General features: G+C 35.2%; 1 protein-coding gene across 1 annotated transcript in view; it reads right to left on the reverse strand.

The window, feature by feature from the left end:
• The window catches only part of LOC150086699 (uncharacterized), a 143,983-nt gene that overhangs the window by 71,261 nt on the left and 56,050 nt on the right, over positions 1-16,672 (reverse strand). The window contains exons 9-11 of the mRNA XM_090372232.1: positions 13,685-13,772; positions 8,464-8,734; positions 180-282 (exon numbers count right to left, since the gene is read on the reverse strand). Coding sequence (XP_090228358.1) covers positions 180-282; positions 8,464-8,734; positions 13,685-13,772 — 462 coding nt within the window. The remainder of the gene's footprint in view (positions 1-179; positions 283-8,463; positions 8,735-13,684; positions 13,773-16,672) is intronic.

Genomic DNA, 16,672 nt, shown 5'->3' on the forward strand with positions numbered 1-16,672 from the left:
AAAAATCAGATTAAATCTGTTTTCACTTATTTGTATGGAAAAGAGAATGTAAAAAAAAAAAAAAAATATATATATATATATATATATATATCTATTCCACCTTGATGCAAAAATATTAAAAATTAACAGACAATTCATAGCAACTCTAGAATATAATTCTAATTACGGGTAAAATTTACCTTAGATGCCGAGAGCTTCTGTTCTATAGTTTCGCAAAATAGATCTCTCATTAAAGAAAAGAAACAAGTTGGGTGTGCACGTGGCTCACTAGGTGTCGAAGATCTGCAAAACACGTGAATTTAATTAGTAACAAAAAATTATTTACACCTAAGTTTATTACATAATATTAATCCACTAGCATTTATGTGAAAACTGACAAGTAGACTGGATGCCATTTTAATCCAATGCAATAGAGATTTCTTGAATTGTTTACAGAGACTGGGACTTTTCTTTAAATGGATTATAAGTTACAGATAGACAAAGGGTACAGTTTAGAGCATGGCAGAACTAAATACCAAGTAGGTATTTCATTCATTTATTTCTGATTTATACATCTTCAAATATAGATGTGATGGCAGAAAAAAGCAAATGAAAATTTTAATTTTAGAAATGCAAGTGAAAGTTATAGAAGATGCAGCAAAGAGTTCATCACAAAGACAGTTGGCAGAAAAGTATAATTGTAGTAAAACACAAATTGAAAAAATTTTATAAGAAAAAAAATGATATTAAAGAAGAGTGGATTTGGAATGCAAATAAAAATATCCAATAAGAAACATATTAACCATATCAAGGAATTAATGAGTTAACACTCGCCTGGTTTCGCAGTGCTTGGGCTAGAAGAATTCCAGTAAGCAGTTCAATACAATACTAAAAAAGTTTTGAATTTTGCAAAAACTTTAAAACAAGACACATTTTTTGCAAGCAATGGATGGCTTAGTAAATTTTGTGACAGAAATAACATTATTTTGAAGACTGTGTGGGAAAGTGCATCTGTAAATGAAAATGATGTGGAACAGTGGATTTCATGTTTGTCATCTTTAACACAACAATAAGAACCCAGAGACATTTTTAATGTAGATGAAACTGGCTTTTTTTATAGTGCTTTAAAGGAAGGGTTTTTGCTTCCATAAAGGTGACTAAAGTGGTCTCAGACAGTTTTTAAATTCTGTACAGTGGGATCAACTGTGGATGTTACCAACAGCAAATTCTAAGTGGGAAGCATTCAAGGAATTAAACGTGGAAACTACTAGGCTTTTCATGCCGATTAAGAAATATTGTTCAAGGTTTAGGTCTAAATGGATGTTACTGTAGATGAACTAATGAGACTCATAGCAGAGAAGAAAAATGCATGGGATGCATATAAATTATCAGGTGACACAGAAACCTATGGCAGATATAAACTGGTCTGTAATCAAGTCACAAAGGAAATTAGGCAAGCGAAAGCAGATTACAAGAAATCTTTGGCAAAGGATGCTAAAAAAAAAACAGCAAGGACTTCTTTACTTATACACTGGTGTGCAAAACTTAAGGACCAACACTATTTCAAAAGGTTACAATAAATGTGCGGAAATTTGCCTTTAGCCAACAGGTGGTTAATTGCTGGAACAAACTTTCACCTGTCGTTGTGAAAGATGAAAGCTTAAATAAATTCAAGGAGGAAATGGACAAACTTTTAGAGGGAATGGTTGTGTGAAACTGTTTTTTTTTTTTTTTTTTTTTTTTGCTGATGCTACATAAGCTCATACGCTTGCTTTCTTGCATCACATGCCTCTATTACTACTACTACTACTATTTTACTGCATGTAAATTCTTCGGGACAAAACAGAACAACCATTGCTAATTAATATTGCACTGAGACCAAAACGTTTTAAAAACATGAATATGGCATCCATCAATGTTGATTGGGGTATGCCAATAAAAAAAGCATGGATGACAAGTGCTATTTTTTTTTAATATCTTCATAATTTGGACAAATAAAAAAAGAAATAGGAAGATCTTACTATTATTATATAACTTCCACATCATTCCAAAAATTTGAATTTAAGTAATCTCGATTTATTATTTCTTCCTGCTAATACATCAAGTGTTTGTCAACTACTGGACCAAGGTATCATTCAATCATTTAACTTATTCAATCGCTAACATATTTTAACTACATTAGTAGCAAATACAGACATGGCACAAAATATTGAAGAATTAGTTAAAAAATTTTGCTAGCAACGTTGTTGAATAAACGAAATTAGCCTGGAATAGGGTAGGTGAAAATACAATACAAAAGTGTTTGAGTAAATGTGGAATTAACTGCGATACCAACATGGAGGTTGATGTTAGAAACAATTTTATAGAAGCACAAAAATAAATTGTTCAACTTCAACAGAAGATAAATGTAAACATCGATACAGAATTTGAAAGAGATTTAGCATTAGCAAAGGCACATGATGCAAGAAAGCAAACTTATATAGCAACAGCCAAAAAAAAAAAAAAAAAAAATCCCCTTATTTAACCCATCCACTTGCTCCAAACGTTTGTCAAGTTCTGCCTTGATCTATTTAAGCTATCAACTTCTACGACAGATGGAAGCTTGTTCCCACAATCAACAACCCGCTGGCTAAAGGCAAACTTCCGCACACCTATCCTACAACTATCTTTCCTCAATTTGAATTTATTCCCTCTCAGGCGATTATTCTGAGCAAGAGGAAGAATCCCATCAGCATTGAGCAGGCTCAAACCATTCAAGGGTTTATACACCACAATCAGATCACCTCGTAGGTGCCTAGTCTCCAGACACTGTAATTTACAAAACTTAGGCCTTTTTTTGTAAGAGCAACCCTTTGTTCCATTCACTAATCTTGTTACCCTTCTCTGTACTTGTTCCAACAGCTCTACATCCTTCTTAAAATGAGGCCTTCAGACCTGTATACAGTACTCAAGGTGTGGCCTGACCATTGCCTTATACAAGGGGATAATCATCTCCTTATCCCTGCTAGAAAAATTCCTATACATCATTGACAAGACACCATGAGCTACTCTTGCACACCATCTGCACTACTCACAAAACTTCATATCTGCATGCACAATTACCCCAAGGTCCTTTTCATTCTCTACCACTGTCAGCATAGTACCACAGTTGATACATTACTCTGGGGTTACTGCTTCCCATATATAGTATTTCACATTTTTCAATGTTAAACTTCATTTGCCACCTTTCAGCCCATCTGCTCAACTTTTCTAGATCCTGTTGCAGCAGCATACTGTCATTAGTGTCATTAATAACCCTGCCAACCTTCATATTGTCTGCAAACTTGGACATTAAGCCTGATATACCATCATCAACATCATTTATAAATACAGAAAACAACAATGGACCCAATACTGAACCCTGAGGGACTCCACTAATAACATTAGTCCACGAAGAGCAGTGTCCATTGATTACCACTCTGTCTTTTCCCACTCAACCATCCCTTTATCCATAGCAGCAATGTCTCCAATGCCACACTGCTCCAATTTGTGCAGCAATCTTTCATGTGCAGCAGTATCAAAGGCCTTTCTACGATTCAAATATATGATATCAAAGATATTCTTTGCATCCAGCTCCTTTGTGACTACATCATAGTATCCAATCAAATTGGTCAGACAAGACTTCCCCTTAACAAACCCATGCTGTGTCTGAGCTATAACTGAAGTCTTGTCTAGATGATCTTTAACTTTAATGCTTCTTTAACCAGTGCCTCCATTAATTTCCGTGGAACAGAAGTTAAACTAACAGGTCTGTAATTACCTGTGTCTCCCTTTGATCCTACTTTGTGGATTGGGGTGAGATTTGCATATCTCCAATTCACAGGTACCTCCCCTGAGTCCAGGGAGGCTCTCATAATTATGGCTAAGGGTTTGCTTACTTCCTTTGTTGCCTCCTTTAATATAACTGGATAGATTCCATCCACCCCAGGTGCTTTTCTTATGTTTATTTTCAAAAATTTCTCCTCCACTTTACTCTCAGTTATTACAAGATTATCTAGCTTATTGCTAGAGTTTAATACATCACTGGCATTCCCCTCCCTGAATAACTCCTCATGTGTGAATGTAGATGCAAAATATTCATTTAGTTTGTTAGCTACCTGAGCAGGATCATCAACAGTTGAACCATTGATATCAAGTGGACCAATCTGATTCATCCCCTTCCTTCTAGAGTTTACATAAGTAAAGAACTCTTTGCTGTTTTTCTTTGCATCCTTTGCCAAAGATTTCTCGTAATTTGCCTTCACCTGCCTAATCTCCTTTGTGACTTGGTTACAGACCAGCTTATATCTATTATAGCCTTCTGTGTCACCTGTTATTTTATATGTATCCCATGCATTTTAATTCTCTGTCACATGTCTAATGGCGCCTTCGTAGCTAGGTGGGAAGGAGCAGCAGTGTGTAGCACACGCTTCTTGATAAGACCGGGGTTTGAGCCCGTCACCACCAAATACGGAGCATGCGGAAAGGTCAGGGAATGACCACCGCATATCTCGGAATATGGCCTTAGTTGCTAATGCTCTTAAAAACCAAATAACAAACAAACTAACAAACATAACATGTCTAATTAGTTCATCTGACATCCATTTAGACCTAAATCCTGAACAAGCTGGTATGAAAAGCGTATTAGTTGGTATGAAAAGCCTATTAGCTTCCAAGATTAATTCTTTGAATGCTTCCCATTTTGAATTTGCTGTTGGTAACTTTATTAGTTGGTCCCACTGTATAGAATTTAAATACTGTCTCAGACCACCACAGTCACCTTTTAGGAAAGCAAAAACCCTTCTCTTTACCCTTGATGGTAGTTATAGATTCAGTCATATGTGAAAATGACGATGAAAACCAGGATGAACTTTATGATTCTGCCAGGAACATTGACAGCGATGGCAATTTATATGAAAATATGAATACAAATGATGAATCAGATATTGAAGAAATTGAAATTCCAATAGAAGAAAGTTTAGATATTGTTTCAGGACTTAAGAAATTTATCTAGTGATTTAGGTAACGATAAAATGCTACTAAAATGTTACAATTGTTAAACGATTTTGGAACTATTTTAGAAAAGGAAGTAATTCAACAACAAAAAAAAAAAAAAAAAAATCCATCCAGACAATCTATGTTACCTGAATATTTCAAAAAATAAAAATATCTATTTTATGTTATCTGTTTAGTTTTAAAATTTTTATAATTAAAGTAGAAGAATGAGAAAAATTTACTCAATATAATCCGTAGAACACTTCCGTATTACACTCTCCAGAATTTAAACTACATCAAATAAATTCTTACACCTACAGCAACATCAATGATTCACAATGATTCATTGCACCCAGAATCGAAAGCCAAGGCTCCCCAACCCAAACCCAAAATACATCAAACCACAAACACACAACCATGAGCAAAAGAAGCATGTCTATGAATAAAATCAGGCGAAAAATGATTACGGTAATAAAATCAATTAAAATAATTTTAAAGTAAATTTTTAAAAATTACTTTCTTTCCTAAAACTGACGGGGCTTTTCAACCCTGATCACAGGATAGAAATAATTGGTTATTTCAGGAAGGAAAGTCGTTTTTAAAATTTACTTTAAAATAATTTTAATTGATTATTTTATTTTATATTTTATTATTTGAATTATGGACATAATTTCTTCTTTCACTCATGGTTGCATGTTTGTGGTGTGATGTATTTTGGGGTCGGGTTGGGGGGCTTTAGCCTTTGATTCCGGGTGCGTCAAATCTTTGATGTTGCTGTGGGTGTAAGAATTCAATTGATGTAATTTAATTTTATATTCGTTTAAATTCTGGAGAGTATCATAAGGAAGTGTTCTATAGATCATATTGAGGTAAATTTCTCTCATTCTTCTACATATTGAAATAAAACATAGAACGTATTGAGCATCATAGCTCTGTTTTATATTAATAATTAAATACTTTTGTTTAGTTTTAAGACTTTTTCTAATTAATGTAAAAAAATTAATTTATAGTTTCAAATAAAATGTTTTTAAAATAAGACTTATTTTTATTGTCCTATTATGATTGTTCTTGCTATTTGTTTTTTAGGAGCATTAGCAACTAAGGCTATATTGCTCCGGGGATATGCGGTGGTCATTCCCTGACCTTTCCGCATCCTCCGTATTTGGTGGTCACAGGCTCGAACACCGGTCTAATCAAGAAGTGTGTGCTACGCACTGCTGCTCCTGCCCACCTGGCTACGGAGGCGCCTATTGTCCTATTAAAATTTTTGTTATATCATGACATATCTGGCTTTTTATGTCTACAAGACCTCTATAAAAGACCAAATATATGTGGCACCGAAAGTGGTCAATTTAAAGAGGTTTCGCTGTAAATAAAAAATAACAGAGATGTTTAAAATGACTCTCATGTGATTAACAATGGGTTAAAAAAGCTATACACAAATAAAAAAGCTATACACAAATACTGATCTATAACAGCAATGCGTCATTCAAACCAGCACTGAAAACTGAATTTTCAGAATAAAAGGTGTATCATACAACAAAAAAGGGTTATTTATTAGAAGTCGAGTATAAAGTAATGCAATCTACACTGCTCTTCACAATAACAGCTATAACTTACAATGGTTCAGTGAAAGGAACAATGGCTTATTATAAAGTGAAAAGCAATATACAGAAGCATAATTGAAGTTGGTTGTTGTAAGCAATGAGACATCTCGGTCTACGAGTCTTCAATATATCATGTGAAAAAATTGTGCACATAGTCTATGATTAGCATTTTATACAATAAATGATTATTTTATATTAATTTAGTACAGTAGAACGAACATTGATTATCCGGAATAATTTGAAAGGCTGATCTTTCTTCTTTTTTTTTTTTTTTATTATTAACAGCAATACAGTAAGCACCAGTTATAGTGATCACGTTTGCAAATTGAATTTTGATTCTAATAAGTGAAAGTTCGAATTTACTACCAATTTATAACAGACTGCACAAACAAAAAGTCCAGTAAACCAAAAACTGCAAATTGTTTTATGGTTATGACCTCTAGAATTCTATGTGACCTTCAGCAATGCAATTTATAAAAATATCACAGAGACTACTGGGTTTTCTCAGAAACCATGAGTGAATTTCAGATTAGTTTAGCTCCAGATTTGGTAAGAATAATATCGTCCCAAAACTGTGCGAGTTATTATTTTTCTAAATTTTTTACAGTAAAATGTGAACGAAAAGAAAATGTGTAGTTTTAACACTGCAACAAAAAAAAGGAATTAGAAAAGGTCAAAATTTAGGAAATCTCTCCAAAGAGTTTAATGTGAGGACTTCGACAATTTACAACATGAAGAAAAATTGCAGTGCTAAAACAGAATTTGTGTCGATTGTGGATAGTGAAGGGGGATCTAGCAGGAAAAATACGATGTCAAAACCCGAAAATGCCACTTTGGAGAGTGCACTTTATTTGTGGTTTCTTCAGAAGCAAAGTTTAAGTTAACCAGTGTCTGGCCCAATGTTGGGTGAAAAAGCATTAGATTTTAATCAAAAATTAAGAGATAATGAAGATTTTAAGGCAAGCACAGATATTCAAGGCGAGAAACATTCTGCAGATGAATCGGCAGTGGTGTCCTTAAAAGTAAGTTTGCTTCAGTTAGAAAATTATGAGAAAGAAAACGTTTATAATGTTGATGAGATGGGTGTATTATGGAAAGCATTACCGAGAAAAACCCTAGCCACTAAAAAAAAAATGCCTGCACCAGATTTTAAGATGAGAAAAGAGCAAGTTACAATTGCTATTTGTGCAAATGCTACTGGTACACACAGACTGTCTGTGCTAGTTATCCTAAGCCAAAAAAACCGAGAGCATTTAAAAATCGTTCTAATTTTCCTGTTTTGTATAAAAATCATAAAAATGCCTGGACGGATGTTTCTGTTTTCCAAGACTGATTTATAATTTTTTTATTTAATTAATCTTAATTATTTAAGATTATTAATCTTACATCTTACCTTATGTTCAATTATCCGAAAAATTTGACCATCCAGAAGAGGTCTGACATCAATTATTCCGGATAACTGATGCTCTGCTGTATAATATAAATCTTTTTGCTTAGAGTGACTAATGAATAAATATGAAGATAGGAAGAACTCATTAAATGAGTTTAGCATTTATATTTCCATTCTAAGTATATTTTCAAACAGCAAGCCAGCTAGAAAATAAATTAGCATAAAACGGTTTTATGATTTATTTCCTGACTAGCTTGCTGTTTCTATATGATGGTTAAATGATAATTTAATTATAGCTCAATTCAGATTATAATTAAAATATGTATGATAAAGAATGAGCTATATCACATTTAAATTGATAGGATTTTTTTTTTAAAGAGTAAAAGTACCCTTCAATGAAAAGTATATGTAATAGATATTGAATCTGTTAGTGTTTTAAACAATTAATTTTATTTAAAAATCACTGTTTGTTACCTTGGAGGAGGATTCTGTAGTCCTTCTCCATCACTCCCTATATCAACATCCATATCTTCAAATCCAGCTTCTCCTTCTGCTAATGTAGATACAGGAACAATTTGGTCTGAGTTGGTCAGCAATGGATCTTCTACAGTCATCTGAGGCTGAGATTTAGACTGGGACTGGGATGGTGATGAATGTGTATCAGATAAATGCAGCTCAGTGGGAGAAACAGGCTTTACTTTTTTTTCTATTTCATGATACTTTGTTTTCTTTTTCACTGGGGCATCTATTATAGTAAAAAAAGTAGTAGCAGCTTTCTGTCACTGTTTTTACAGCCCTAAAGCAATAAACAAAATATATACTACAGCAAAATGGAAACTACACTACCATGATCTATATATAATAAATCAGAACTGGAATGAGTCAGCTGCAAATGAGATTCTTGAGCCTTGCAGGTGCTTTGACAAAGATTTTTTCAGTCTGTTATCCTCTTGGTTTTGAGTTACTTAGACATTGTCCACATATGTAAGTTTGGTTGGTTGCTTTTGAAGTTTTTGGCACATATCTACTTTTTTTTTACTCATACTACAATAGTTCATATGACAAACTAGTTCTATGGTCTTTATTGTGTTTTATGCCTGAAAAAGTATGCATTCATGGGCTGATTTGCATTATGAAAACTGTACACATCATAGCATATACATCCATTATAACTACTTAAGGAGTTATAATGGATGTACTGTATTGTTGTGCCTTCCTATGCATGTTTTAAAATGTCACTAATTAAGTCTCCAACATAGTCCGTAAAGCTCCCTCTCCTCCCCAGTTCAGTTCCCCCGAACCTTTAATGACTCCTCTATAACTTGAGAAAAGACTCTTGTACCCCCTCTGTTAAAATTAATAATATCTTTATTAAACTAATTTTACTAACGATCGTGGCAGGCCAAGCTGAGAAAAATTCCCCCTCACCAATTCCCTCAAGTTAATCAACAAGGTTCTCACCATAAGATCCTTACTACTGTGTATGGGAAGAATTGTAGGCACAAAAACATTTTTGATCAGACTCGCAACTGTTTTGCAGCATCCCCATATACTTCTGGACCAACTTCTCAGGTCATTTATTCTTTAAATCATTAATACCTACATGTATAATCATACTCCTTTTACAATGCTTGACAAAATTAACAAAAGACGTAGTATATGTGGTGTAACTCGTGCAGCTTTCGATGAAGCGGGACAAAATGGTATAACGGTGTACCATAGAATAATGATGAAATGAGGAAACAGTGATAAACTTCGGACAGGTATAAGGGACATTTATAGGGGTTGTATAAGAATAGCCAAAAAGGCCACATTACCAAAGTCGATACAGGATGCTTGAAAATATGGTATGACATCAGTACAGCATAAGATCCCCTCCAATGGCTAAACAGGACTGATAACAGCGAGCCATGCTCAATATAAGGGTGTCTATAAGATTCTATGGCAACAAATCCTATTCTTCCACCAGTGCAGACCTTAGCTCACTAAGTGACTGAGGAGTTGGCTTTTGGCATACAATGTGATGCCCAAAGACATCCCACATGTTCATTTGATTTAAGTCTGGTGATCACACTGGCCACAGTAGTTGCCAGATATCTTCAGTTTCAAGATATTCCTCCACCACTTGAACTCTAAGTGCAAGTGCTGTTGTCATGCATAAGAAGAAAATCTGGGCCAACTGCATTCCTAAAAAGTCACATATAAGGTTTAAGGATCTGTTCTCGGTACCTCTGCGTAGGTATAGTGCCCCTATCAAAAACATGAAGAGGGATGTAGTTGTTGATTATTATTCTGCCCCGCATGAGAACACCGCCTTCACCGTAAGTGTTCCTTTCTCTGATGTTGGAGGGATAGTACTGCATTCCTCATTGTTTCCAGACGAAATAACATCTAAAATCTGTTTGTAGGCTAAAACAGAACTCATCAGAGAACCGAAATGTACCCCATTTGTCAAAAATCCAAGTTGCATGTTCATAGCTGTTTATTTGGTTTTTAGGAGCATTAGCAACTAAGGCCATATTGCTCTGGGGATATGTGGTGGTCATTCCCTGACCTTTCCGCATCCTCCGTATTTGGTGGTCATGGGCTCGAACCCTGGTCTAATCAAGAAGCGTGTGCTACGCACTGCTGCACCGCCCACCTGGCTACAGAGGCGGCCATGTTCGTGGCACCAGTTTTGACAAGCTCTTTGGTGGGTTGGAATTAATGGGATATGAACCACTGCCTTCCTTGCGTCCACTTGAATCGAGCCTTCTTAACACAGTTCGGTTGGAAATGTTTTCACCTGTGGCTGCAGCAACCTCAAGAGACAGTTGATGACAGGACATCGTAGGGTACCATCTTGCTGTTAGAGCCAGATAGCAGTCTGTTCTGGTTTATGTAGCCCTCAGGCAACCTTGACCAGCTCTTCTTGTAATTGTTCCTGTCTCCTGAAACTGCTTCCATAGTGCTGAGACGACCCCGCATGATGCATTAAGTCAATGTGCCACCTCTACCTGCAACTTGCCCAGTTTCAAGTCATCCAACGGCCTGCCACCTCAAAAAATCATCTAAACGACGATGACTTGCCATCCTGAGTACAGTCAGTTCTCGTATAACACGTGTTTACACTACACGAATTCGATCATACACGATTTATAAATAGGGGAACGATATCTCATATAACACGAACCGAATTCGCTTATGCATGATTCGCCTTTGTGTTTACAAGAAATGGCAGTCGAACGCAGAATCACCCCAACCGAACGCAACACGATAGGAATGAAGAGAAGATTCTGAAACTGTATTTGTGTTTTTTTATATCAGTGAAGGGGAAACACATTGCACCATAATAAGGTAAAAACCAACACAATTCCAGCTATCGGTATAATCGCAAATGCAATTAGATCAAGTTTACTACCAGTTTATAACAGATTGCACTAGCAGAAACGCAACTGGAAATTGTTTTTATTGTTTTATGGTAGTAACCCCTAGAAATGTGCTTTAGTAAAATGTGAGGTGTTAATAGTGTATCTCTGCCTTTACGGTGTTGTTTATTCAGTTGCTACACGCACGCAGCTTTGTTTATGTGTATCAGAGTGCCTCCTCGTTTTGTAATTGTGCTTTATTCCCTAAAAATGAGTAAAATACTTAAAAGGTGTGAAAAGGAAGCATCCTGGTGAAGACACTACAGATTCAGAGAGAAAAAGAAAAGCAATATCAATACACAGAGGCGGACTGAGTCAAAAATTCTTACCCTGGAAAATTTATAGTGGCCTCATACTATGGTTTATGGCCAAAATCACACCGGCCTCCGGCCTACCGGGGTTTCCCTGGTAAGGCATATGGCCAGTTCGCCTCTGTCGATAGAGAAAAAATATGAAATTGTGAAACGCTTTGAGAGAAATGAAAGACCATGTGATGTTGCATGTGCTACAGACCTAAATGAGGCGATGCCGAGAATTACAAAGAATGCAGAGAAAATAAAAACAACTTTCATAGCAGGAACAACTCAAAGTGTAATTAAAATCCATTAGATTAAGACAGAAAGAATTGGAAGAGATGGAACGGCTGTCATCTTGGATAGAAAATCAAACAAAAAACAAGTTTGCTTATGATAGAAGCAAAAGCATTAGCAATATTTTATTATGTAATAGTCGTAATAAAATACGTAAGTATTTTATTACGATTATTTATTGTATTTGGTAATGTTTTGATTACAAATGTGTGTTCAATCTTGTGTGGTCGGCACCTAACTCTATTTTTCCCATAGGGCCTGTTGTTTATATTGCATGATTTTGCATTGCACGAAGGTTTCTAAGAACACAACTATCGTGCTATACGAGGACTGACTGTGCCGAAGATGTTGCTATCCCACTGAGAAAGCCAAAAAATAGGAATTAAGTGATGTGAAAAACATCAAGGTTGAAAATTTAACCAATTTGAGCACTAGATATAATTATTTATAAGAAATAGCTATGGAGGATAAGGATTTAGGTACATTTGGTTACATTAAAACACTAGCATGTGGGCATACCAAGCTATTAGGAATGCTGATGAAATCATCATTAGATTCCAGGGCTGGGGAAGGCTAAAAGGATGAATCATGTACATCTAGCCATAATGAAAAGCAAGTATGTGAGCACAAACCCATTGGGAACATTGATAAGATCATCATTAGATTCCAGGATTATCCACTTTGGCTGGAGAAGCACTAATGAAATGTTTCCTCAGTCCACATAGGAGGAGCAAAAGAGGTGATGGGCCACCAACAGAATGGCAGGTTTAACTTCATTGCCATTGTGTTTTTTAAAATAACTTTTGTTTCTTTCACCTTTACTTAATTGTATGCCTAGTTTTGGCAGTTTTAAATTGACACTTGAATGGGGCGCACTTCACTTAGCAATTTTTAATGTTTTTTCTGGTTTCCTTGGCTTTTTTTAAATTTTTATTTATTATTTTTTATTATTTTCAAATCTACCATATGAAATTTAGATATGCATATTTATAGACAAGTTATCATTAAAAATAAGTTTACATTTCTTAATTAGTAATCAACTATAAAGTTTCCATTTATACTCTTTGATGATCACATTAGGTCAGAGGAGTTTACAAGACAGGGAGAATATAAAGAACATCATTGTATTTAGCAGTCACATAAGCTAGAACCCACACTCAAATGCGTCTACTATTATGCCCTTATATTTGACCACCCTTGGCTACCCCCTCTTGTTTCTTAATCTTCATTAATGATACCGATGAGGGAGTACAATACAGAAGCTGTCAAAATTTGTTAATGACTTGAAGGTTGGAAGGGTGATATATGAACAGAACCAGACTACACTGCTTCAAAATGATTCAGACTATAAACCTTAAATAAACCTTAGCCAAGACAACAAAAACCTCAGCTACTGTAAAAAATTTCAGACAATCTAAGTTACAAAGTCAAATAAAAAAGTTCCTTATCCAATGTTTAGGTACTTTTAAAAATTCAATCCTATCTTGTATTACTCGCTGGTCAATCCATAATAAAATGACTTTTCACAGTCTCATTTTATTTAAAATTGCTTTTTATAATCTCTGATTTCACTCTCCTGTGATATATGCAAGTTTGCAAATAAAGATAACAGCAATTAAAAGTATATAATAACAATTGAGACTGTCTCATGCAAACGCTTCAATTTCACAAAAAGCTGAAAATTTAATATATTCTTACCTAATTTGTTCACTGGTCGTTTAACTAAATTGGTCCTAGCTATGATATCTTCTAACGTTATATTTGAGAAATCCAATTCTGCATGGTCCTATAGAAATTGAAGTTTTCAAAAAATTATGACTTTTTGTTCAGCACAGAGATTACTATGACTATTTCATCAAACTAGTAGTATTTTCAGTATTTTATGGCTTTGGAGCCTGTAACTGCAAAATAATTTCAAACTACGTACAAGTTAGTGCAACAGCATCATTTCTGTACACAGCTGCAATGAAAAAAAAATGAAGTTTGTATATGAGACATCATTATAACTTATAACCAGGTACAGAAATAATTTTCTGCACCTCAAAAATGCACTTGGTTAATGGGGTAAAAAGATACCTCATTTATAATTCAAAAATTGGCACGATTAATTCAGAATTTTTACTTCTTGTTGCCACCTTTAACATTCAATCTATTATGAACACAACTGTAAAAAAAGACCATTTTTATATATTAAAACATACATTTTAAGTTATTTTTTGAAAATAAAATCTGCAGAACTTTAGACATGTTTTATCCTTTCTTATCTAGGAGATATATATATTATCTCCCTTATTACCTTTGAGTGACAGAAAGCAAAATATCAATCAAAAACCCTGTGAGCTTCAAAAATTGGATACCAGCCACACTTCCATAATGCAAAATAGAAAGTATAACAAGTGGATACGCTGTCATAAAGCATAAAGATAACACCTCAATAACTGGATGCGAGAGTAAAGGCTAATTTTAAATTCATGTTTTTTAGCATATGTATCAAAAATAGGTTGGCTTGATCCTTCATTTTTACTTTTTGGCCGATAACTAACAAATGTTTCTGGAATTTTCAATGGCAAAATCAAAGAAAGCACTTTTTTTTTAAAAAAAGTATTGAGAACTTCAGCTGTGTGGACTGAGTAGACAAACAGCAGGACATCACCGAAGGTAATGTGGTGTCTTGAAGCCCCTGTGCACGTGCCTCCGGAATAAATATCTCATAGTGAAATCCTTCGCAAGTTGCCTATCTCTTACACTTTGAATAAGTAACTTCTGTTACTTATTCTCAGTTGAGTACCACCATTTAATTGACTTCTCATCAATGGAGAGGTAGGTACCCAAGGTGTAAGAGCTGAAACCCAGTATTGTGTAACTTATCCACATAATATGAGAGATGTCAAAAGTTGCATGATCATTAAACTAACAGTATTTTAAGCCTGTGAAGTCACGAAAACCTACCCACCAACCAATGAAAATTCTATCAACTTCAAAATGGTGCTGTCTGGATGGTGGTACCCAACTGAGAATACACAACAATAGACTTCTGTACTAGGAAGTGTTATTTATTCAAAGTATGAGAGACAGGCAACTCATGAAGGATTTCACAATATGAGTTTTTATAATTGTATCTTGTATGTAAACTTTGATAAATGATACTATTGCTCCAACTTGTATGTAGTATGACTATTTCATTAATTTATTGTATCACTTACTATAAATTTAATTTAGATAGAAAAGGCATTAACTTAAGGTGCATGGGGAGAGATTTGTTGCTGTTTTCAATTTGTATCAAGGTAACTAAGGTCAACGGGTAAGAGAATGCATACAATTTACAAATTATCATTTGTAAATTGTATGCATTCTTCAGTCAGTTGGCCTGTTCCACAGAGTTAAAAACTAGTTTAAGTGAGAAAAAAACCATGTAACCATCATTCAATACTGACCAACTAATATTGAAAAAGTCCATAAAAATTTCTCTCATTGAAATGGGATTCAAAGCCCAAGCCTTTTCCACAAAGTACTGAAGAACAGCAATTATAACTACTGTCATAGTTGGAAGGGTGAGGGAACTGGTGTTTGAGAGCCCCACAAGAGAAAATGGCTCCACAAGAGAAAATGGCCGTGGTTTCCAAAGTGCCAATTTGTCCACACCTTCCTTTGCTATAAAAATAATAATTTTAGAAAAGCTCTTTTAACACAAAAGGTAAAGGCAGTAGTTACTAAAAAGAATCATAGACAAATAAAGTTGTTGTTTGGAAGTTCTGATGCAGATTACTTGGACATGGTATGGCACTTCATATAGACTTTACTGTGTACTGATAACAGGTCAATTCACAAGTCAATTTGCATACTGTATGAAAATTTGAGAATAGCTGAGGCACAGAAGTGAGGATGAACCCCACTTCTGTGCCCAAGATCAGCTGATTAAAATTCCAACCTCACTACACTTATGAAGGATGGAAGATTATTTAATGCCGATCAATTCGGCTCTGGAAAGATTGTGCAGGGCTCAAGGGGTAGAATTTTTTTCAGCCTGGTCTGTACTTGTTAACAGGAGAGACTGCTTCTACAGGGATGGGATACACTTAAATAGAAAGGGTGCAAGAATGTTTGCTGATGCTATCGAGGCAGTGTTAGGTGGGTCGGAAAACTGCTAGATTGGGGGGATACAAGGACTAATAGATTAACAGTAGCCACTGGCAGAGGAAAAAGTGATTCTTGCACTGCTTCTATTGGAATGAGCAGCAGCAGGCTGGAAAATAAGATGCAGGATATTTCAGAGACTGCTGGGAATCATGGGGGGTACAAGTGAACACATGGGTTGTTGTTGTTGTTGTTCTGGAGGCTTAATGGCACATAAGCTGCTAAGGCTATAATGTGCCTAACACACATGGGTTGTGTTAGGGTGGCTAAGAGGAAGATCAGGTGCATGTATACTTGCGTGTACACCAATGCTAGGAGTTTAGTAAATAAATTTGATGAATTTGAGGTATTGCTCAAAACATCAAAGGCAGATATTGTTGGGATTTCAGAGACGTGGTGTCACACAGATATAAGGAATGCAGAACTGTAATTTGGGGAGTACAATGTGTACGGAAAGGATAGACAGGACAGGAAGGGAGGAGGGAGTTATGCTATTAGTTAAGAAACACAAAAAATCCAAGGAAGTGAAGCCAGTCGACATCGCTGGATGGT

The sequence above is a fragment of the Mastigoproctus giganteus genome, chromosome 4 (assembly GCF_048544385.1).
Source record: "Mastigoproctus giganteus isolate SK-2022 chromosome 4, ASM4854438v1, whole genome shotgun sequence".
In the NCBI taxonomy this organism is placed as follows: Eukaryota; Metazoa; Arthropoda; class Arachnida; order Uropygi; family Thelyphonidae; genus Mastigoproctus; species Mastigoproctus giganteus.